This window comes from Sardina pilchardus, chromosome 3 (assembly GCF_963854185.1).
Source record: "Sardina pilchardus chromosome 3, fSarPil1.1, whole genome shotgun sequence".
Lineage (NCBI taxonomy): Eukaryota > Metazoa > Chordata > Actinopteri > Clupeiformes > Clupeidae > Sardina > Sardina pilchardus.
This window is the reverse complement of record NC_084996.1, coordinates 23,080,583-23,105,582: the sequence shown is the minus strand read 5'-3', so window position 1 is coordinate 23,105,582 and position 25,000 is coordinate 23,080,583. Positions and strand designations below refer to the sequence as shown.

Below are 25,000 nucleotides of genomic sequence, written 5' to 3'. Positions count from 1 at the left end.
TTTTTTCAACCCCCACATTGGGTGCCCCATTACACAATTTGTAAACCAAATGTTTGACAAATGGTTATGTCTCTCTACAGAAGTGTTTAAGCTGTCTTTGGAAAAGTAATTAAGAGGTGTCTATATTGCTTTTTTGTTGGAAGTATTGTAACACAAAACTGAAAAATGATCAATTTGGATGATATTGTATCTCCCCATTACAGAGGTATGACAAGCTATACCAATGAATTAAACACATCTCCAGAAAGAGTATGGAATGGGCTTTCAGACTGTGAAATTTCAAGATGGTATTATGGCTATGGTTATTGAAATGTTATTTTTGAAATATTGGTCTACTATAACAACACATTGCTGATATCCATAAACAGTGACATCTAGTGACATTAAATAGTGACAGCAGCAATTTATTTCGGAAACACAGGAAATATTTTATTGGTTCATCAATCAGCAAGTAAATGAAAAAATAAATGTTTAACAGCATGAGACATAAGCATCTGATACTTAGGAATAAGACAAGGATTATGAAATCATGAAATAATAGCACAAAAAACAACGCTAATTGTTGTAATAGACCAATATTTAAAAAATAAAATTTAAATAACTGCAGCCATAATACCATCTTGAAATTTCACAGTCTGAAGGCCCATTTCATACTCTTTCTGGAGATGTGTTCAATTCATTGGTATAGCTTGTCATACCTCTGTAATGGGGAGATACAATATCATCCAAATTGATCATTTTTCAGTTTTGTGTTACAATACTTCCAACAAAAAAGCTATATAGACACCTCTTAATTACTTTTCCAAAGACAGCTAAAACACTTCTGTAGAGAGACATAACCATTTGTCAAACATTTTGTTTACAAATTGTGTAATGGGGCACCCAATGTGGGGGTTGAAAAAAAATCTGCAATTTTTCTTCTGATTTCACAAGATTGAAACACAGTCAGTATCAACACATATGGCCTACGAATGAATATGTGGAATCTATAGGTAGCAATCATTATTCACAGAAAATTTGAAGTCTTTAGCTTGAACACTTTTTGAGATAATGACATCTGAACTTTGCTGCAGATTTAGATGAGGACGCCAATGTGCCAAAAATCAGAAGGGGGGTACCATGTTCAAAAACGTTTTTCTCTGGATGTATTAGGTAAACCAATCTAATATTTTGGCTAAGTTAGTTTAAATGGTTACTCTTTAGGTGGTCAAATTTTGAAGGAAATGTGAGATGGTCAAGCAGAAGGCATTTGTTGAATTGAGGTGGAATGACCCATCAGTGTTTGAGTGGTGTGTGTTGATGTGTGTTTGGTGTGGTGTGGTACTAACATGTGTTTGATATGACATTGGTGTTTGATCTGTGTGTTAATGTGTGTGTTTTTGATAGTGTTTGATGTGTAGTCGGTGTGTTTTGGTGTGGTCTGTGAGTGTGTGGTCTTGGTCTTGTGTAGTATTGATGTGTGAGAGGTGTGATGTTTATGTGGAAGGGGTGTGTTTTTGGTGCGGTCCTTGATCACGTGGTGTTGGTCTTGTGTGTTGTTGATGTGCAAGAGGTGTGAAGTTGATGTGTTTTTGGTGAGGTCTTGGTCTTGTGTGTTGCCATTGTGTAAGAGGTGTGTGTGTGTGTGTGTGTGTGAGTGTGACATTGATGTGATCCTGGTGTGGTGTTGGTCTGTGTGTTGTCATTGTGTAACAGGTGTGTGTGTGTGTGTGTGTGTGTGTGTGACATTGATGTGTTCCTGGTGTGGTGTCGGTCTTGTGTGTTGCCAATGTGTTAGAGGTGTGTGTGTGTGTGTGTGTGTGTGTGTGTTGTCATTGTGTTAGAGGTGTGATATTAATGTGGTCTCTGTAATGTTCACACCTTCTCTGCACTCAGCACACGGAGGGCTTTAAGAAGCGCTGGTTCACCATGGACGACAGGAGACTCATGTACTTCAAAGACCCTATGGTGAGAGTGCTGCCCTCTCCAGCAGCTGCCTGTGCTCTGGGGCTGACTGGTTGTTTCTTGTGTATTAGCCCCATTGTATATAAGCTGCAGGACACTGTTTTATGCAAGTTAAAAGAAAACATATTAATACCATATTAACTGCCCCCATGTATAATCCCCTTAGCTGAAGAGATGTAGCAAAATCAATGTATAAGCCGTGGCTATCATCATCATGGATCCTGTGACCCTCTCTCTCTCTTGCTTTCCCTCTCTCTCTTGCTTTCTCCCTCTTCCTCTCTCTCTCTCTCTCTCTCTCTCTCTCTCTCTCTCTCTCTCTCTCTCTCTCTCTCTGCTCCCGTAGGATGCGTATGCGCGTGGGGAGGTGTTCATTGGCAGTAAGGAGAACAGCTACACGGTCCTGGCGGGTCTACCACCGGCCACCCAGGGCTACCACTGGCACTTTGGCATCACCATAGTAACCCCTGAGCGCAGGTTCCTGCTGGTGTGCGAGACGGAGGCGGAGCAGCTGAGCTGGATCGCCGCGCTCCAGAAGGTCATCAACCGTCCCATGATGCCGCAGGAGTACGCAGGTGAGCGCCTCCCTCAGTCGCCCACCAATCACTGAGTAGATCCATAAGTAAGTAAGTAAGTAAGTAACTTATTTGTATAGCGCATTTAACGTGCACAGAGTGCAACCCAAAGCGCTTTACACAAGACAGAGACAGTGCCGAACGGAGTGGCGTAGTCGCCAGCGCACCTGTGACACCAAGACATACAAGACAGTCAAACAAACAAAAATAAAATAAATAATAAAAACAAACAAAAACAGAAAAGTCCACGTCAACGCGGCCCAACTGACTGCATCCCAGCAAGAGTCAGCGCGCTGTCAGATATTGACACTGATGTTCCGAAATGAATCCAATTTAGACAATATTCTGACATGTTGACAGCATTTTATGTTTGCCTTTAGCTGAACATGGTCATACTCAGAATAAGCAATAATTATTTCAAATTAACAGGCGTGTTGTAGGGCAGTGCAATTAATCGATTTTAAATCGTAATCGTAATTATGTGTTTAAATCGATATTAAAATGTGAAATCGTAAAATCAATTTTTCACTTTAACTAGGGTAAATACAGTACTTATGTTTGCAAGTGTTGCATTTTGTGGCAAAAGTTCAATACTTTTTCTTAATATTAGTAATTAAAAATGAATTATTAATAATTAACATTGTTTAATAAGAGCAAGATTTGGGCTTAAATCCCAATGGGGAAATTATTTGCAAAATAATCAATAAAAAACAGTGTATTTGATATAATTTCTTGCCTTTTGTCATTTCACAAAACAATCGTAATCGTAATCGAAAATCGAAAATCGGATTTTGAGAAAAGAAATCGAGATTTTATTTTTGGATTTTCTGCCCTAGTGTGTTGTATGCATGGTTACCTTAATCACATCATAATATCCTATTTGAATATTCATCGGTGCAGAAACTTTTACTGACTGAAGTGTGTTTGCTGTTAGTAGTGGGACTACGCTGTGTTCCATATACATCTGTGTGTTATTTCTGCCCGCAGTGGAGGCGCACTTCAAGCATAAGCCCTGAGGGGGGCGCTGTTTGCCTGTGGTGGGAGAGCGCTGCATGACCCAGAGGGAACCGTGGCGGGCCTCAGGGGCTGGAGGCGTGAGGATGCCCAGGATCAGGGTCTGAGAGAGGGGTCAAGGGTCAGCGCAGACCAGACCAGACCCACCCCGTTGACCCCGTTGACCTCAGCCAAGAGACAAGCTGGACCTTCCTCACTGTGTTGTGTTGTGTCCGCCTGTGCCTGTTATCGCCAACAGCCTACGCTCCCCTCGCTGTCCCTTTGTCTATAGCTATCTTTCTCTCTCTAGCATTTCCTTTTTCTTTTTCTCTCTCTCTAGCAAATACAGTACACACACCCACCCACACACACACAGATTTCAATACACTAGATCTCTTGAGCTCTCAAGTAGTGAACGTCATGTTTTGCCCCCGTACTCTTGCACTGACTCCAGCTCAGTTGTCCAGTGCATCAGACTGTGTCTCCGCTGCATCCAGTGAAGCTTCGTAACGGAACTGCTCAACAAAACAAAACTCCTCGATGACCATCAGAAATAAACGGACATGCTGAAGAATAAAAAAAAAAATCACTGGACATTTGCATCCACAACTCGACAGTATCTGCACGCGCTTTTGAAGTACACACACACGCGTGCTTTTGAAGTACACAACCTGTGTGTGTGTGTTGAGCAGGTGGCCACCTGCTGTCGTTGCGTCACCCTGTGTGTGTTTACTGCTAGAACATGGCATTGTTGATCTGAACAGCTCCCATGTGTCTGTGCTGCTGCTGCTCCTGCAGGAACCATAAAGGTTCCTACATAAAGGTTCCCCCCCTTCGGCCTACAGTACGCACGGCCTACAGTACGCACGGCCGCAGTCTGGAACTCTGCACCTCCTGCCCATCGTGAGAGCGTAACTAAGGTTGCGTGTGAGAGCGTAACTAAGGTTGCGTGTGAGAGCGTAACTAAGGTTGCGTTTGAGAGCGTAACTAAGGTTGCGTTTGAGAGTGTAACTACGGTTGCGTGTGAGAGTGTAACTAAGGTTGCGTTTGAGAGCGTAACTAAGGTTGGGTGTGAGAGTGTAACTAAGGTTGCGTGTGAGAGCGTAACTAAGGTTGCGTTTAGGAGTGTAACTACGGTTGCGTGTGAGAGTGTATCTTTCTAAGGTTGCACGTGAGAAGTGTACAGTAACTAAGTTTGCGTATGCTTAAGAAACTCCGCTCTGCTTTGCTTTCCTCTTTTCCAAAGGAACAGGAGCAGCATCTTCCAAGTGCAGTGGTACGTGTCAGTAATGTGCAGTAGCGCTCTAAGAAGGGTTCTCGTCTGTGTTTATTTATTATGCTTGTGCCCAGAGCTGTTACTGGTGCAGTTGTGAATCTGAAGCATCGGACATGATGACTGTATTAACTGTACCTGACAATAAGTACTTTGGGCATGGGTCACTGTAATAGCCAGTGCAATGTACTGTATGTTTATATTATACGTTTTAAAACTATACCATCATGTAACTGTAAATGCTACTCACAAGCAGATGTGGTTGGTTAAGTCAGCTTAACTTATAGCCGTGGCTCAGATGGCAATAATGGTAGCCTACTGATGGAAGTTCCCACAGGTTAATGAGCGATGTCTAACGTCCACAGTTACAGACATAGACATAGACATTGAGGCGTGACTAACAGTCAAGAGGGGATGAACGAGAGCAGATATACACCACGATGTACTACAGACTATATTGCAAGGACGTGTGTTATGAGGCGTCTCAGAGATTGTTCGAAGGATTCATTAATAATATATTAAAGGGTATTTAATGAGGTCTAGCACTGTGCGAGACCGGGAGAATGACATCACCATTATAACGCCAACTGCAGTGTTGTTTCGATGTTGATTTTGAATGCAGTCACTATATGCAAATGAAAATGTGGATCAATGTAGCAAATACATGCCATTGCCAGCGCAGTGTGTTGTAATACTGATCATGTATAATGTCCAGGGTTTTGGGTTGCCAAAGATTTCCATGTTTCTCTCTTCTCTCCCACTAGGGGGCGATAGAAGCAAAGGTTTGCGAGTGGCAATCTGATATTGTGTTGGAGCTGTTCATTATGCACAGGTACAAAAGAGTGGCAGAGTTGACTTCAGTTCTAGATGTTGAAAGCATTACTGTGTTAAAGTTTTGACAATTTCAGTTCTCACTGCAAACAACAATATTAAAGACTGCCCAAGATTTTTCTTGTCAGAGTGGCATTAAAACTTTATTGAAGATGAAAATCACTGTACATTGAAGTAGTGTGAAAAATGGCGTACACAGGCAATGTTTTACGAGCTCTAGATTCATATGACTGGCAAAAACATCACGTTAACTGAACAGCAGAATAATAAGAGAGGACCGACAGTGTCAGTCTAACAATCCCGATAACAGTTCATTTGTAACAGTTCATCTCTAATTTCTACATAAGGCAAGCACATGAAAACAAACCCATTACTTTTTCTCCACAGAAGGCAAACATAAGAAGAGTTTAATATTGCATTACATTAGATAAGAATTGGTGGACTAAAATGGACGTGTGCCGTGTTTCTGAGACGAATGAAACAGTAATGCTCAAGAAACGACTATCAACAAAACTAGATTTTAGAGCTATCGCCAAGAGATTATTAGGCTATTCAGTATTCAGAAAGAAATTCGTCAGAATTAATCTGTACATCACATTACACGTCATTATAGAAAATGAAGAATTTATTTACGCCATTTCATTTTATTAAGAAAGCACAACTTATCTCCCGGATACAGCTTTATGTGGTTTAATACAGCAGTTCTACTGTTCTACAGCCAGAGTTCTAGACATCTACACACACACACACACACACACACACGTAATGCCCCTTCATCTTTAACAGTAATCCTAAAGAACCAGTCTACTAACAAGAAGACATCACAAAATAGGAACCACTTTACTGTACATATCTCCCTCTTCAGAAGAACTTTCCGTCTGGTCATTTACATGATTTGAAACTTCACTAGGTCTGCTGCATATTTAAATAGATGACCTATGCTCTTGGTAAGTTGTACTCTGGGGGTTGTGATGAAAGAGGCTCTGTGTATTGCAGGGCGGTATAGAGTCTGACACCCAGAGAGAGTCTTCCAGAGCTGTGTGTGTGTGTGTGTGTATGTGTGTGTGTGTATGGGGGGGTGGGGGGTACTTGACCATGTCGTCCTCAGTCCTGGTGCACACACGGCAGGTGAAGCCAAGCTAAGGCAGCTACAGAGCCGCCAAACACATGCCGTAGCACAAGGAAGTTAAAGGTGCAGTGGGTAACTTAAACAGTGTGTCTATTTACTTGGCATTAGGTAAGTATTTCAATTGCTTGAGTTTTCTGATTGTTTAAAATGAAATGTGTGTGTGTGTGTGTGTGTGTGTGTGTGTGTGTGTGTGTGTGTGTGTGTGTGTGTGTGTGTGTGTGTGTGTGTGTGTGTGTGTGTGTGTGTGTGTGTGTGTGTGTGTGTAAGAAAGATGGGATGGCTGTTTCTGCTATAAGGGTGGTTCAGAGGACTGTGCTGTTTGTGGGTCCAAAGCAGCTTTTTCAGAGCCATGGAGAGGGGCGGAGATGTAGTGTGTACTATAGTGTGTATACTATAGTGAGTACTATAGATGTAGTGTATACTATAGTGTGTATAGTACTATAGTGTGTACTATAGACGTAGTGTGTACTATAGTGTGTACTGTATACTATAGTGTGTACTATAGATGTAGTGTGTACTATTAATAGTGTGTATACTATAGTGTGTACTATAGATGTAGTGTGTACTATCTCAGCTAACATCGCTTATAGTAGGAGAGCTCTGACGGCTGATTTGTAATGCACCTTTAACAGAAATAAATAAGATAAATAAAGTATTTACATGCATTCAGACAGATGCTGGAGACATTACACACTCATTAAGTCAGCGTGCGTGTGTGTGTGTGTGTGTGTGTGTGTGTGTGTGTGTGTGTGTGTGCACGTCTCATTTAAATACCATACAAGAGGATCTGTCAGACTAAAGGGCATTGCCCAGCTTGATGTGTGTGTGTGTGTGTGTGTGTGTGTGTATGTGTGTGTGGTAGAAGACGGAGGGTAAATGTTTGTATCTCGGGTGTGGTCACATAGCATTGACTGTTTGAGGGCTTGGGTTACATTCGCAGTTGCAGAAGGAGGTGGGTCAGACACACACACACACACACACACACACACACACACACACACACACACACACACACACACACACACACAAACACACACACAGCTGCAGATGAAGGAAGGTGAGTCGCTGGTCAATGTAGAAAGATGAAGTACTTACACACACACACACACACACTCTCTTATTCATTGTCTGATACACACACACACACACTCTCTCTTTCACTGTCTCATACACACACACACACACACACTATGTCTTCCTCTCTCTTAGACACACACACAGTCTCTCTTTCACTGCCTCATATACACACACACACACACCACACACAAACTCTCTCTCTCTTTCACTGTCTCATACACAAACACACACACACACCGTTCAAGACCTGCAGCAGCCCCCAGTCCTCATCTCCTTGTTGACGTACTCCTGCAGCTGGAACTTGGGCTCATCCGGGTCCTTCATGCTCCGGTGCTTCAGCTCCCTACACGGGCACCGGGACACGCACAGGGCAGAGGAGGAGGAGGAGGAGGAGGAGGAGGAGGAGGAGGAAGATGATGATGATGATGATGATGATGATAGTAAGAAGTAAACGATGGTGATGATGATGATGATTATGAAGAAAAGGATTGCGATCATGATCCCATCACCATGACAATGACGATGACGATGACGATGACGATGGTGATGAAGAAAAAGATTACAGTCATGGCGATGATGATGTTCATAATGATACCATACCATGATACCATGACGATGATGATGAAGGTGATGATGATGATCATGATGACGACAATGATGTTGATGTTGATGTTGATGTTGATGATGATGATGATGATGGTGATGGTGATTATGATGATGACGATGATGATGACCACGATGATGATGTTGATGACGACAATGGTGATGATGTTGATGTTGATGATGATGATGTTGATGATGATGACGACGATGATGATGTCAACAGTGATGAAGAGGTAGATGAAGGAGAGAAAATAACAGCAGCGTATTAAAAGAGGGGCGAGGCTGAGACGTGAGAGTCAAGGTGAGTGAGATAACAGTGTGGACACAACACCGTCATCAGGCCGCCTCCGAGCGCCTCTATTCAGCCCATCCGCCGCCTTTATCTCTCCACACAGGGACACACACGCTTGTTCTCCCCTCCCCACCAGTGAACGCACTCTGCTGTTTAGTCCCCTACACAAATATTGACAGGCCTTAATCGTGTCTTGATAGTGATTTATTTTAAAACTCTCTTAAAGCTCAAAAATAAAAGTTTATTATCAGGCCAAAGGTTTGCCTAACAAACCGAAGCATTATCCTACATCAGATTATTTATGTTCCTTGAGCAGCTGTTGTGCAGGTTCAATTTAGATCATTAGATTAAAATGCCATTATTGTCCTAAAGCAGGGATGCCCAAACTGTGGTACACCAGACTCCACTATAGGGAGTATGCCAGATGAAAAGGGCAATGTCGGTAAGGTGTGAAAAAATATATATATTTGTAAATCTTATGCCAATGTTCTCTTTGTTCATTGTGTTTCATAATGTTGTTCTCCACACTGTGTGAGAACTCAGACCAGTTGCCAGATGACCAGATTTTCATTTTGTTATTTGTTATCGTGTAGGACAGCTACTTGAACATGATGCCTGGAATGCTTCAATAGAATGCGTTACATGTTTACAGTATGTGTTGGATGGTGGGGGTGCGCAAGCCAAGTTAGGGTGTACAGTGGGTGGTGGTACACGGTTTTGGGAGCCGCTGTCCTGAAGGAACAACATTTGGGACCTCCGCACTGGCTCTTTGCTACATGACATACCAGCTAGTGTCTGTAGGTGGCGCTCACTCACTTGGCGATGGCGGTGAACGCCAGCTCCACGTTCAGCCCGGAGCGTGCGCTGGACTCCATGAAGGGAACGCCGAACTCCTACAGAGGGAAAAGCACACGGACACACACACACACACACACACACACACACACACACACACACACACACAAGTATAAACCTAATGTCCATGAAGGGAACTCCGAACACCTATAGAGGGAAAAGCACACGGCCACACACACACACATGTATAAGCCTAACGTCCATGAAGGGAACGCCAAACTCCTACAGAGGGAAAAGCACACGGACACACACACACATAAGCCTAACGTCCATGAACGGAACTCTGAACTCCTAGATGGAAAAGCACACGGCAACACACACATGTATAAGCCTAACGTCCATGAAGGGAACTCTGAACTCCTACACACACACACACACACAGGTATAAGCCTAAAGTCCATGAAGGGAACTCCGAACCACTACAGAGGAAAAAGCACTCGGCCACACACATAATCCTAAAGTCCTAAAGTTTCAGATTGCTGAGACCGCGCATGCATACAGGTGACATAAACAAAACGATAGATGAGCCGCAAGGTCAAATAACAAGGTCAAATCACAAGGTCTCAATGTAGAATTACTGTATAAATGAATGTAGCACAATCAGATGCAAATCTAACCACTATGACAAACCCACAGCTGCACTCTTCTGACACAGCATCATGAATTCGGCAGATCACCTGGACAGGACTACATGCGTAGGGCGAGAGCGTTGTTTTAGAGCAACACTGCTTTGTCTGAGGCAAACCTAGTGGCTGTGCTTGGGCTACGGATCTTTCTGGAAAACGAGGCAGATATCTCTAATCTACAAGCTCAGGTGGGATACTAGAAAGCAGGAATCTGCGATCGCATCACACTACTCTTATCTGAGAAATAAACCCGACTCCGTCTCTGTATCTGAGCTATGAATAATTTGGCACCATCGACTGGTTAATAGCACATTCTGTGCTGGCCACAGGTCATTAAGCAGGACAGTGGCTTCCACAAACCATGTACACACACACACACACACACACACACACACACACACACACATCACTATGGAGGGGAGGTAAGCATAGGAATGCAGATATGGCTCGTGGGCTTCAAGGGAACAGCTCCAGTCACCTGCACGGCCCTACTTTATAACAGAGCACCTCACGCAATGCAAATCGAGGACTTAGGCAGTGCAATTACAACACGGAGGGCCCTGATTCGGTAGACAAGTATATCTCTGGGACTTGGGCTGTGTTTGTTTTCAGAGTTCAATTTTTGTGTGTATTAAATTTTAATGTGCTGTAAGAAAGCTATTTGTTTTTCAATTTGCTCTTGAGAAGACCTGATGCCGAACCTCCCTGTGAGCGTCTCTCAACCCCCCCAGTAGGGACTCGTGAGGCGCAGGGAAACTGATGGGGTGTGTGTCAGCTTCTGAGACACACACACAAACACACACACACACACACACAGACTTTTACTCATGAGGCGGAGGGAAACTGATGGGGTTGTGTCGGCTTCTGAGAATGACGTTACTGGAGCTTCCAGCTGTGCAAGCAGAGGCTGTCTGAACTTTCTCCTTGCCTGTGTGTGTGTGTGTGTGTGTGTGTGTGTGTGTGTGTTTCTCCTTGCCTGTTGTCTGATCTGTTTTCATCAGTGAACTAAGTCAGAACTTAAGAGAGAGAGAGAGAGAGGTGCAAAATGTGTCTGTGTGTGTATGTGGATATATATTCATACGTCTGTGTGTGTGTGTGTGTGTGTGTGTGTGTGTGTGTGTGTGTGTGTGTGTGTGTGTGTGTGATTACAATTTAGAATTTTAACTTACACACACACACACACACACACACACACACACACAAACACACGCACAGACACACACACACACACAGACTTTTACTCAAGCGCAAACAACCAACTAATGCAACCAATAAGCCCATAGATTAAAATAAGAAAATGAAGACATTAATATACAACTTCCACACCGTAAATCTGACAACAACACCATTAACTGCAAAATTGCAGATGGAGCATTTCTATGGAGGAGATCAATAGCAATTTGGCTGGGTAAAAAGAAACAGAATGCAAACACACACACACACACACACACACACACACACACACACACACACACACACACACACACACACACACACACACACACACACACACACACACACACACACACACACACACACAAACACACTCACAAATAAAGTGAATCAAGGACAGCATCTCTTAACCATGAATGGATTGGCAGTGCTTCAACAAAAGAAAAATGGCCCTCATCATCTATCAAAACTATGGCAGCAGAACAGCTGAAGTTGCTAACTCTATTTTTTGGGGACTTGGTCAGCATTGTGGTGTGTTGTTTAGGGGATAGGTTGTAGGGATATGAGTATAGGTTGTGCATTGGTCAGCGTAGGGATATGAGCACAGATTAGTGTGTGTGTGAGACGCACCTTGGCTAGTTTCTCTCCCTCCTCGCGTTTGATCACCCGTTCCTGAGAGGAGTCGGCCTGCAGAACAAAACAGATCAGACGTCAAACACACACACACACACACACACACACACACACACAGACACAGACACACACACACACACACACACACACACACACACACACACAAACACACACACACACACACACACAGACACACACACACACACACACACAAATATCTGCAGCCACCTGAGAAAGGAGGAGGAACTGAGGTATATTTCTCCTATTCAGTGGGCACTGCTTTCACCTTAGAACCACACATTCCTTTAGGACTTTGGAGCCGTTCTCCTTCTTGTTGTTCTGCTTCAGTGGCGTGTATTTATGGTACATAGCTGGGGGTTAGGTCACTACTCTCAGACATGGAAGAATTTGTCTCACATGAATTTCCACAGACACATCCACAAAACCAGCCATGAGTAAAGCCAATCGCCCCAGTGCTGTTGACAGAACAGGTGAAATTTATGGATGTCTGGAAAATGGTTGTCAGAAAACATTCACTACTGCCTGAGGGAAGGAGATATTTGTTCAGATGTTTGTTAGTCATTTGTCTAGGCTCAAGTTTAGAGTTTTCACCCACTATCATTCAAGCATGTTATGATGAAGCGAGCGCCAACTTGACTCTATGCATTCACTCATGTTTCACATAAGTTTTCCCCACATGTGTTTAAACACAAATTACATATAGACATACACATACAGATTAGAAATGTGCAACAAGTCATCAAAACAAAACTAAGTACTTAAAGTAAGCTATAATCAAAAGCAGAGACTCGTGATTGACACTACAAATACCACTACAATCGCCACCAAGAACAGCTCTGGAAAATAATAAGATGCGACCATTTCTGTTATAGCTATAAGAAATGAGGGGTGAAATTCGAGGTGTACAAAAATAACCTCATTTTGTGCTCTGAGGAGGAGTGAGTGAGGAGAGAGAGGACAGCATGTAAGGAGGACTTCAGCAATCAGCGAAACGGGTCTGCTGACGCTGGGCAACTGCTGTCCTCACCTTGGGAGCTCAATCAACCAAACGCAGCCAAAACATTTGGAACGTCTAGACGCTATACTTTTGAGATCGTTTGCAACTTAGACTCGATTTGATTAGATTCAATTTTACTGTCATTAGTGTAGAGTACAAGTACAAAGACAACTATATGCAGTTTGCGTCTCAGAAGTGTAAAAGAAGCATGAAAGCACAATGTGATATACAAGTATTGACAGGTGGTGCATAGACAGGACAAGAAATATAGTGCAGTGTAGACAGCAGTATACAGTTGGTTTACAGAAGGTGGTTTAGAGTAATATGAATAAAATATGAATATGGACAGTGTATTAGCAGTTACCTTTTCAGAGCAGAATAAATATGACTATGTAATAACAACAAGATATACACAGCATAGATACTGTATGTTCAATGCAGTAGCAGTAACATTATAATAGTAAGAACATTACATATGCAGTGTATTAGCATAATATATTATAAGAAAAAACAAATACTGTACATATGGATATTCGGTATGAACCATATGGACAGGTATGTACACTATGTGCAGCTATGTGTGCTGTGTGGTAACAGTACCATTGTAGTGCAGAAACAGTAACATTGTAAGAGTATAAGAATGAGTGTATGAGCAGGATGATTAGTAGGGCTATGTGTAAGTGTAATAACATAATGTACATTTGTAAATAAGTAGAACCCTATGAGTGGGATATGGTAGGGCCTAGTGCAAACGAACAAACAAACAAACAAAAAACAACAACAAAAAATCAGCTATACATGTTACAAGTATGAAGGGATAGTGTTAAATTTGCCAAATGCAATCCTGTAATCATTCACCATTCACACCCACAGGTCTTCTCATCAGAGGTGATCCAAGATGGCCGCTGCATCCGTACTGAGGGGGCATGCTTGTTGCCATGGCACAGAACCAGACAGTAATGGGAGTTAATTATGTTAAAGGAACACGCCGACTTTTTGGGACTTTGGGAGCTTATTAACCGTCATGTGCTGTAAGCATACTTGGAACTATGTTTTCATTCAGGGAAATCATTGCTCCTTGGGGTTTGGAGAAGCAACACTGGAGCTATTCAGGCGCTGCCAGCAAATCACTCCGCCCAACAAGCAGTGCTTCGCCAGAATGTGAACATAGTACCAAGTACAAAATAACTGTGTCTCATTGATGACATTGTTATTTGTACACATTATGACTATACAAATCACACCATGCAAATAGGACAATGTTGGAATTATTTTGTCATTACTGGGAGGTGTAGGCTATTGAAGCCTGCCACTTCGAGGCACTTGTGCTAAGCTAGGCTAGTGGTGGGTGCGTCAGACCGAGAAACGACATGCAGAGAGAGAGAGAGGGGGGGGGGGGGGGGGTGTATTGACTTATTTAACTCTGGGGATGTACAGTAAGTTAAAGCCCCCAAAAAGTCGGCGTGTTCCTTTAACTAACAAGGACTCCAAAGCAGAGGGACTCACTAAGTAAATACACCCCCTTCACAGCTTCCGCACGGTTTGTCATTGAAATTCACAGTATAATGCCAGAAGTTTAAGAGGAACTATGCCGGTTTGGCTGTTTTCACGTTTTATGCTTGCAGGCTTCTCTGCAGAGCTTCCCCTACAGCTTTAGTGTGTATATTTTACAACACTCATCAAATGGTCAGTCTGACTTTTCATGAGCATGATCATGAGGCTGTGAAACATTGTGTTTGTCATGCCACCGGCCCGGTGGCACAAACTTGCAAGCATGTTTTTTCTACTCCCAGGTGCTAGGGAGAAGCGAGACCGCTATCATTCAACCCGGAATAAGTCAAATAACCATTCCAATGACTCTGAAGTTGATCAGTTAGGGTAAATTAAGCTAAAAAACTTGCATCACCTTTAAGGCCAATATCTTCAGGATTACATTATGGAGCTGGTTTGTGGTCATGGCGTAAATGAATGAGACTGCCTATCTCCAGAGCCCTGACCTGAGCAACCCTTAAGTCATTGAACAAGTGACCATTCACACCAATGAAAGCTTATGACTAAATATTACTCTCTTATATCAATGCAGTGGTAGCTCTGTCTCTGGCAGCGTATACTGTAGGCTACACACTGCACAAGGCTTTGTCTCCTGCCAAGTGGCTTTAAATCAGAAATATTTCCACTTCATGTTCTCCAAAGAGGTTATCAGATTTAGCTGCTTGAAGAAAACGTTCCTCAAATATTTCCTCTCCTCCTGTCTGGCAAGTCCCTATATTCCCACGAGTCTCTGCATCTGCCTGAAGCGTCAGGAGATGCTAAAGTATCTCCGAGGTTTATTAGCGCAGTGAAAGCTGGTTAGTTGCCTGGAGGGAGAAAGTATGATTTCTATTTAAAGAGAAAGTCAACGTGCTGAGCTTGTATCTTCTCCTGTGTCAACTCCTCTACACCTCCTCCTCCACCCTGCACATCCCGTCTTCTTCAAACTCTTCAACATCCTCAAACTCTTACAAATCTTCAAACTTTTAAACATCTTCAAAGTTCAAACTTCTAAACATCTTCCAAAGTTCAAACTTTTAAACATCTTCAAACTTTCATTCATTACAAATTCATTCAGCTCCAATTGTTTGCTTTTCATCTTGAGAGTGTGAAAGTTGTCCCGCTATATTCCCCACACCCGGCCCTGTGTGTTTGGCCACGCCAGGTCCCCCAGGATGACAGCAGGAGGTTTAGGTTCAGAGAGCTTCCGCTACTGTAGCCTGAGCTAATGAGCGCACAGCGTGATGCTTGATGCTACGGCTACCTCCCAGACCTTGTGTTTACACAGCGTGGCCCTGAACAGCAGATGCTGCTATTAGGGCTGTCTGCAGACGAGCCCCCTAACCCACAGTGGGTGGGGAGGGTTAGCCTTCAACAGCTCAGAGAAAACTTTCGTCTCCGCCGACCTTCAGCAGTTTACCTGGGAGATATGGCTGTCAGGTGCATCTTGAGGTTTTTTTTCTAGCAGTGAAAGAGCCCACCGCCTGATTTGGCTAAAAGGCTACAGTATATGCACGGAAGGCTGTTCAAGACCTTATTTGTTTCCAGTGGAGCAGGTGTGTCTGAACTTGCCACTATTGTTAATGTAATCAGTGTCTGTATGGACCTCCTTGGTTGTTGCACCTAGTGAATTAACATGTTACGATGCGAAAGTGTTAACGATGGGAAAGTGTTAAAATGTGTTATCATTTAGCAGACCATATATTCAGTGTTGGAGTGAGCATGTAAGGAAGAAAATTACAGTACAACACAGCTAACACGCTACCAGAAACAAATGAGCTCCTGAACAGTCGCCTGTGCATATAGCCTACTAAACATGGTGCATGGTATATACATTTTCTGAGGTCATCCTACAGTTGCTGAGTGACAGTCGAATGAGTGAGAGAAATTAAGAGACCACTGCACTGGAATATAATCATATCAATTCATTCGAATGTCATGCAGCAACCATAGGATGAGCTGGGGGAACTGTATATCATTTATTCATTATTTTTATTTGTTAGGGACCATGTACATCTAATTTCCATGTACAGTATATATATATATGTGTGTGTGTATATTGTTCCAATATAATCCTTGACCAGTCTTTACACAGCAGCACTTTGACGTTTCCAGAGTCATGAGATAAGGACGGAGTAGGCTATAGACGCAAACCTTTCCAGACGTGTTCATTTAAGAAACCAGACAGACCCGTTAATATGTTTGTTTTGGTCGCTTGAGTTGATTTGGTTTTTATCTGATCTAATGAGATAGCTACCAGAGAGAAAAAAAAAATCACGTCTTAGTTTTCCAAGTTCTCTTTGAGACCAAAACAAAACCAAGGAGACATGTTTGCCATTTCTACAGATATTGGCTGATGCTTTTACCTCTCTGTCTGAAAGCCTCAGGAGCTAGTTTCTGATATTGCCATGATTATTCAATATCATAACATTGTCCTCTACGTTTAGTGTCTTGTAAAACAGTCTGAGATGTTTCATGTATCACACTGAGTTGCTGGAGTCAGTGTTGTGTGACTTGTTCGATCCTAGAACTTCATCCAAATGAAATTAACAGCCTCAATAAAAATCCATCCAAATGAAATAAACAGCCTCGACACAACTACATCGTAATTAAATAAACTGTAGGCTTCAATGAACAGTGTCACAGGAACTCCATCCTAATGAAATGAACAGAGTCACTAAAACTCCATCCTAATGAAATATCCAGCCTCAGGAAAACTCCATTCTTATGAAATATCCACCCTCAGAAGAGCTCCATCCTAATGTACAGTAATTTCCCGCATATAAGCAACATTGTGTATAAGCTGCGGGACAGTGTTTTATGCAAGTTAAAAGAAAGGAAACCATTTTGATACCATATTAACTGTCCCCGTGTATTAACCTCATAGCTGAAGAAATTTTGCCAAATCATAAACCGCGGCTAATAGTCGGGAAATTATGATAATGTGTGCAGTGTGGACCAGGCCCTCTCTCGTCATTTGGGGAGAATACCAATGACCCTGTGCTGTGGGGTTAGTGCACTGGGGCCTGTCAGGCAGACGCAGGTACAACCCTTCAGAAAGTGAGAGTCCTGCGTGTTCCTTCTGCCTGTGCACTTAACCTGGCACACATATTTGGCAGAGCTTATCTATATATGTGACCCTGTAAAGCGGAACCAGTCGTTTCTGTAAAATTTAGTAAATTAAGTTATTGTGCTCACGTGAACGGCCATAAACTAAGCTTTCCAACGATATGCATATCGAGGGTATTACACAAACTATCGCTAAGATAACAGCATCCAAAGTTGACATGGTTCTCCTGTCACGATATGTCAGAAGAGGAGAAATCACCTGTTTAAGCGGCGCGTGCACAACGGGAATGACAGCAAATGTGTTGAATCTTCGCCGGGTTTAACAGTCAAAACGTAGGTTTTTCAGTGAAATGCGTTCACGATATGAAACTGTAGACTGTATACAGCCGAATTATGCGAAAACGTGAAATTCAACATTTTAACCCGGAAGTTTGTTATTGTTGATTTTCTCAAAATAACGATGTGCGCAAAACGACTGATTTCGCTGTGAATGGTCACATATCTATTAATGCAAGGAACGTCTGTCTGCGTGTCACTCTGTCTGTCTGTTCCACGCATAACTCTCGAACCGCTCATCCGACTGCTCTCAAATTTGGTGGGTGTCATCCTAATGGCACGAGTGTGTGCAGTGCCATGTTAATTTCATGTTATACGAACAAAAAATGCCACATCTACGGGCTCTGCACCAGTACTTTCTGGTCTTGAATACAAGTCTATTAACAGTCAAGACGCATGTTTTTCCGTTACCAGGCCCTCTCTCGTCATTTGGGGAGAATACCAATGACCCTGTGGGATTAGTGCACTAGGCCCACACGAGTGTGTGCAGTGCCAAATTTCATGTTATACGAACAAAAAATGCCACATCTATGGGCTCTGCACCAGTACTTTCTGGTCTTGACTACAAGTCTATTAACAGTCAAGACGTACAGTATGTTTTTCCGTTACCAGGCCCTCTCTGGTCATTTGGGGAGAATACCAATGACCCTGTGCGATTAGTGCACTGGGGCCTGTCATTAGTGTGCTCTATCCGGAACATACACTTCTCCAGCCCTGCAGGCAGACGCAGGTACAACCCTTCAGAAAGTGAGAGTCCTGCCATGCGTGTTCCTTCTGCCTGCACTTACTTAAAGGGATAGTTCAGGTTTTAAGACACGAAGTTATATGGGTTCCCTGTCAGCAACGTTGTGCATCAGCACTGACTTACCCCCCGACAGCGTCCTGTGAGCCGAGATCCAGCCGGTTTTTGATCGTTTTTGATGCCGGACTATTTTCTTCAGCAAGTTTCTGGGGTCACGAAAGTAAAGTGTTTTTCTTCTCAAAACCATATGCGTTCAACAGAGCGCAGTGATAGGAATCGCGAAAAATAAGTAAGTGATAACGAGGTTTGAATTTTTCCTGGACAACGTTTTTGTGGTGCAAATATATCACTCTTTTGAACGCATATGGTTTTGAGAAGAAAAACACTTTACTTTCGTGACCCCAGAAACTTGCCGGACTACTTTCTTCACCATCAAAAACCGGCTGGATCTCGGCTCACAGGACGCTGTTGCGGGCTAAGTCAGTGCTGATGCACAACGTTGCTGACGGGGAACCCATATAACTTCGTGTCTTAAAACCCGAACTATCCCTTTAACTCGGGTGATATCAGAGTGTTCCTTCTGCCTGTGCACTTACTTAACTCGGGTGATATCAGAGTGTTCCTTCTGCCTGTGCACTTACTTAACTCGGGTGATATCAGTGTGTTCCTTCTGCCTGTGCACTTACTTAACTCGGGTGATATCAGTGTGTTCCTTCTGCCTGCACTTACTTAACTCGGGTGATATCAGTGTGTTAAGTAGCCGCCCCACCGGGCTGAGGAATTGGGCTTATTTGGATCAGCAGATTTAACGGTTGACACACATATTTGGCATATTCAGCTTATCTATCTATTAACGCAAGGAACGTCTGTCTGTGTGTCACTCTGTCTGTTTGTCACTCTGTCTGTTCCACGCATAACTCTCAAACCACTCATCCAACTGCTCTCAAATTTGGTGGGTGTCATCCTAATGGCACGAGTGTGTGCAGTGCCATGTTAATTTCATGTTATACGAACAAAAAATGCCACATCTACGGGCTCTGCACCAGTACTTTCTGGTCTTGAATACAAGTCTATTAACAGTCAAGACGCATGTTTTTCCGTTACCAGGCCCTCTCCCTGTGGGATTAGTGCACTGGGCCCTGTCATTAGTGTGCTCTACCCAGAACATACACTTGTCCAGCCCTGCAGGCAGACGCAAGTACAACCCTTCAGAAAGTGAGAGTCCTGCCGTGCGTGTTCCTTCTGCCTGCACTTACTTAACTCGGGTGATATCAGTGTGTAAAGTAGCCGACCCACCAGGCTGAGAAATTGCGTATATTTGGATCAGCAGATTTAACAGTTAACGGTTGACACACATATTTGGCAGAGCTTATACTTTCTGACCCTGGTAGAGTTCCAACTCAAACCTGTCCATACGATCATGTCAGGACATCTATGTGTTGACTTGCTACAGAACGTTGCTTCGAAGGATTTCCCTTTTTTTCAAGTGGCAAAATGAGAAATGAAGTGAGAAACAACCTCTAAAAACACAGAAATACTGTGAAAAAGCCAGCACTGCCCCTACAGCAAGAACTAACACAACTGTCTAAGGAGGTTAATGTCGTGGCAGTGAGTGTTGCTGAGCTTCCAGCCAGTGTCATGACACCATTTGGGTCTTCAAATGCCAACGATTTTAGACTTAGGCATAAAAAAAAATAATATAAAAGGAGTTACTTTTGGTATGAAATGCCATTGAGCACGGATTCACATTTCTCAGATCAAGCACAACATAGGTTTTGACCCTCTAGCTAGCAGAACCTTTTAGAGAGAGATTCTTCCCTTTTTTTAGTTTATGAAAGAAGGCTCTCACTGTGAATGTGTGCAATAATGCCCACATAATACTAATAACTTCCCTTCAGCGCTAATTAATTGGCTTATTTCTCAGTATGAAAAGCAATAGTGAAACTATTAAATGACTGAAAAGAAACTAGAGCTGGATAAATTGTGCAGACTTGTTTTGCAAACCAACCGTGGCACCTATTTACCATGGCTGAGGGTTACTGATGTAATTGCACACAGTAATGACTGAACTCCAAATGATCTCACTTTACTCATCCATGTTCCATGAAGGAGAAGATGAGAGATGAGTTCCACCATCGTGTGTTTGCGCCGCTACACCTGCTGCAGTCCCGGTGCGCTCCCTTCCGCCGTATGCTGCACGGGACGCTGAGCAGGGAGATGATGAAGCTGCTTGGCGCCGAGACAGGCGAGTGTTTTTCAGCGGGCAGCGTCTGAGTGAGCAGGCTAATCATGGAGGAGGTGGGAAATGGGCTCGTTCAGAGCGCTTCACTGCAGCTCTCTCTCTCTCTCTCTCTCTTTCTCTCTCTCTCTCTCTCTCTCTCTCTCTCTCTTTCTCTCTCTCTCTCTCTCTCTCTCTCTCTCGTCTGCCTTCCCACCGCAGCACCTCTTTGTCTCCACTAATCCACGGATTAGAGGAAAATAATTAAGATGTACAGAAATGGATTCACGATTATAGGCCAGGTTTAATCTCATCTGTTCAACCTCCTATTTTATTTTTTATTTTTTTTAAGTGTCTCCCCTGGAAGGTGTTTCGTTTTTATTTCCTTCACGATGGCGATGATAATTGCGTTTTGTTTTGCGCTGCGTTATTGTGTTTTGTGCTGAGGTGAAGGGCGCACGCAGCCTCATTATTGCGGCCATGTTGTTTGCTCCAACAGAGGCCACGTGCCGTCTCTGTTTATTTGCGCTCCCGTACTGCAGTATCTCATCTTTATTGTGCAGCGGGAATATTGGACTCTGAAACAGCCGTCCTTGCTGCTATCACCTCTTCATAAATACACAGGATGTGATATTGTATTATCGAAATGTTCCCAATGCCTGTGAAAGTGGTGGTTTCCACCTTGCTGCTGTGGCTGCCGAGCAAGTGAGGCAGAACCTGTAAAAGCGTGCACATTTATTAGGCTGCATTAAATCACATTTCCTCGGGAGCCGCTATAAATGTTCCATGAATCAAACGAGCGGAGTGAATTTGTGATGAGCGAGCGCGGCACCACTCGACTCGACTCCAGGGTTCCAAGCCAGAGGAGGAAGTGTGGCAGGGTTCTAATCAGGAAGTGATGAGAAGGAGAGGAGCGGGGAGAAAGATCTGCGTCACCAAGCTAAAAAAGAAACGCTCAAAGACTCAATGCAGGGCTTTGTTCTAACAGGGGCTGTGTGTGTGCGTGTGTGTGCGTGCGTGTGTGTGTGGGGTTCCGGAATGAGGCGCAGGATGTGCCTGCAGAGGTGTTCTCTCCAGGGAAACGGAGCAGCTTCTTTATGCTGGTCTTATTTGACCAAATACTATATTTATTACACCAGAGCAGATCAACCTCCTGTGTAGATCCACACAAACATGGGCTTCTTTGTTCTCAGGGAGTCCCTTTTTAAAGAAACAAACGTGTCACACTGTGCCTCAGACTTCATAACATAAATAAGAAACTTCCAGAAGACTGTACATACAGTACTTGACTCAACGCCAATCTCCTCCACTATCAGTTGAGCTTCATCTCGGCAGTGAAGCTCATATCTGTGATCTGATCCCTTGACCCAAATGGAAAACCAAGCATATGTGGCGTCTGCCATGTTTAAGTACAGAGTGGCCAGCGTGGTGTGAGTGTGTGTGTCGGTGCAGGTGTGTTGCTCTTCCTGTACAGTACAGAGTGGCCAGCGTGGTGTGAGTGTGTGTGTCGGTGCAGGTGTGTTGCTCTTCCTGTACAGTACAGAGTGGCCAGTGTGGTGTGAGTGTGTGTGTCGGTGCAGGTGTGTTGCTCTTACTGTTTTAGGACAGAGTGGCCAGTGTGGTGTGAGTGTGTGTGTGTGTGTGTCGGTGTGTTACTCTTACTGTACCTTGTTCCCGATCAGCATCACCACCACGTCCTTCTGGGCGTACTCATGGATCTCCGCCAGCCAGGCCTGCGGGACAGAGCGCACACAGGTGAGCTCATGTGACACACACACACACACAGGCCAGTAGAGCTCACACACAGGTGAGCTCATGTGACACACACACAGGCCGGTAGAGCACACACACAGGTGAGGTCAGTGGGACGCTCAGGAGATACACACACAGGCTCTCATCTGCTTTACTCTGTATGGATTTTTTAGATAAACAAAAAATATTTTAAAAAACACATTTATTTGATGTATTACTTTAACCAGAGCAATCACATTGAGTGAGACAAATTTATATTTTCCAAGTGAACCCTGGCCAAGAAACTCAGAATATACCGGTAGTCTAAAGGAATATACTGTAAAATATTCACCATAAAAAACATAAGAGAGGTAGGAAAAAAACATTCACAGTGATGACTTGATTGGTTACGCGAGTGGGCTGGTAAGTGAGGAATCCTCTCTGTGGGTGAAATGCCTGGTGTCAACCCCTGTGACCCTTTTCTAAAGTTCTTGGCCATACGTTCACATTTTAAGGGTGCCCGTGGCAGCTCACACCGAAGGGTTAAATAAAATGCTCCGTCAATGTGAGGGGCTGGATACCGAAGGGTTAAAGGAGCTGGATACTGAAGGGTTAAATAAAATGCTCCGTCAATGTGAGGGGCTGGATGCTGAAGGGTTAAATAAAATGCTCTGTCGATGTGAGGGGCTGGATACTGAAGGGTTAAATAAAATGCTCTGTCGATGTGAGGGGCTGGATGCTGAAGGGTTAAATAAATAAAATGCTCTGTCGATGTGAGGGGCTGGATGCTGAAGGGTTAAATAAATAAAATGCTCTGTCGATGTGAGGGGCTGGATGCTGAAGGGTTAAATAAAATGCTCTGTCGATGTGAGGGGCTGGATGCTGAAGGGTTAAATAAAATGCTCTGTCGATGTGAGGGGCTGGATACTGAAGGGTTAAATAAATAAAATGCTCCGTCGATGTGAGGGGCTGGATACCGAAGGGTTAATTAAAATGCTCTGTCGATGTGAGGGGCTGGATACCGAATGGTTAAATAAAATGCTCTGTCGATGTGAGGAGCTGGATACTGGCGATGGAGCAGGAGAACGGCAGTGCTGCCAGCCCTGCAGCTGTACCCAATCACATCTGTACACAGCCAACACATCTGCAATATGAAGACAAATCACCACGGAAGATGACGCAAATAACAGGCTGCATGCTTTTGTTTGTTTGTGATGGAGGATGACAGCCTGCATAATCTGAGCTCCATGGCTGAGTCAGTGCATTGCTAAGTATACGTTGGCCTGCCCTGCCCTAAAGCATATGATTTCCCCCTGTGTGATCAGCATACGCTATTATCTAACAAATAACCATCAGGTACACATGCACACTGACGCACATACTCGTGAGTGTGTGTGTGTGTGTGTGTGTGTGTGTGTGTGTGTGTGTGTGTGTGTGTGTGTGTGTGTGTGTGTGTGTGTGTATGTGCGTGTGTTTGTGTGTGTGTGTGTGTGTGTGTGTGTGTGTGTGCATGTGTTTGTGTGTGTGCGTGTGTTTGTGTGTGTGTGTGTGTGTGTGTGTGTGTGTGTGTGTGTGTTTGTGTGTGTGTGTGTGTGTGTGTGTGTGTGTGTGTGTGTGTGTGTGTGTGTGTGTGTGTGTGTGTGTGTGTGTGCTTATGTGTGTGTGTGTGTGTGTGTGAGAGAGAGAGAGAGAGAGTGCACTCGTTCTGTCTGAAATCTGATTGCCATCTCAGGTAGTTGTGTTGCTGTGCAGCGTCCATTTCCCATATGAAAGCCCCATCATCTGTAGCAGTGCAGTGCTGTTGATGTGTTTGTGTGTGTGTGTGGGGGGGGAGGGCACACATAAACAAACAGGCTGGCGCTGCCTGAGCCAAAGTGAAGCCCCAGTGCATTAATGGGCAGAGGGAGCCCATAATAAAGCTTTATTACAGGCAATCAGAGGGGCAGCCAGACAGAATCAACAATCAGGCCCCCGGTCAGGTAGCAGCAGACCAGAGCTCAGCACAGCACAGCTCAGCTCAGCACTGGCCTAATGCTGCCTCCTCTCTCAGATCACCAGCAACAACATCAGAGAAAAGCAGGTGCTAGCCAAAGCCATGTACCCTACTGTGCACCAATCCATCTATATATCTATCCATCCATCCATCCATCCATCTCTATCTATTCACCCATCCATCAATTAATCTATCTATTGACCCATCCATTCATCTATCCTTCAATCTATCTATCTATTGGACTCATACATTCATCCATCCTTCCATCTCTCCTCAACTTATCCATCTATTCAATCATCTATCCATCCACCTATCTGTTCATCCATCCATCCATCCTTTCATCTCGTTTCAAGAGAGTTCCA

General features: G+C 43.7%; 2 protein-coding genes across 2 annotated transcripts in view; one reads left to right on the top strand and one right to left on the bottom strand.

Annotated features, from left to right (window-relative positions):
- Window positions 1-5,756, top strand: part of LOC134077083 (arf-GAP with dual PH domain-containing protein 1-like) — a 29,445-nt gene extending 23,689 nt beyond the window's left edge. Inside the window, exons 9-11 of the mRNA XM_062532472.1 lie at window positions 1,876-1,947; window positions 2,288-2,516; window positions 3,504-5,756. Coding sequence (XP_062388456.1) covers window positions 1,876-1,947; window positions 2,288-2,516; window positions 3,504-3,532 — 330 coding nt within the window. The 3' untranslated portion in view covers window positions 3,533-5,756. The remainder of the gene's footprint in view (window positions 1-1,875; window positions 1,948-2,287; window positions 2,517-3,503) is intronic.
- LOC134077084 (ras-related protein Rab-26-like) overlaps window positions 5,735-25,000 on the bottom strand; it is a 138,639-nt gene continuing 119,373 nt past the window's right edge. The window contains exons 6-9 of the mRNA XM_062532473.1: window positions 22,582-22,647; window positions 11,999-12,055; window positions 9,531-9,607; window positions 5,735-8,162 (exon numbers count right to left, since the gene is read on the bottom strand). Coding sequence (XP_062388457.1) covers window positions 8,060-8,162; window positions 9,531-9,607; window positions 11,999-12,055; window positions 22,582-22,647 — 303 coding nt within the window. The 3' untranslated portion in view covers window positions 5,735-8,059. The remainder of the gene's footprint in view (window positions 8,163-9,530; window positions 9,608-11,998; window positions 12,056-22,581; window positions 22,648-25,000) is intronic.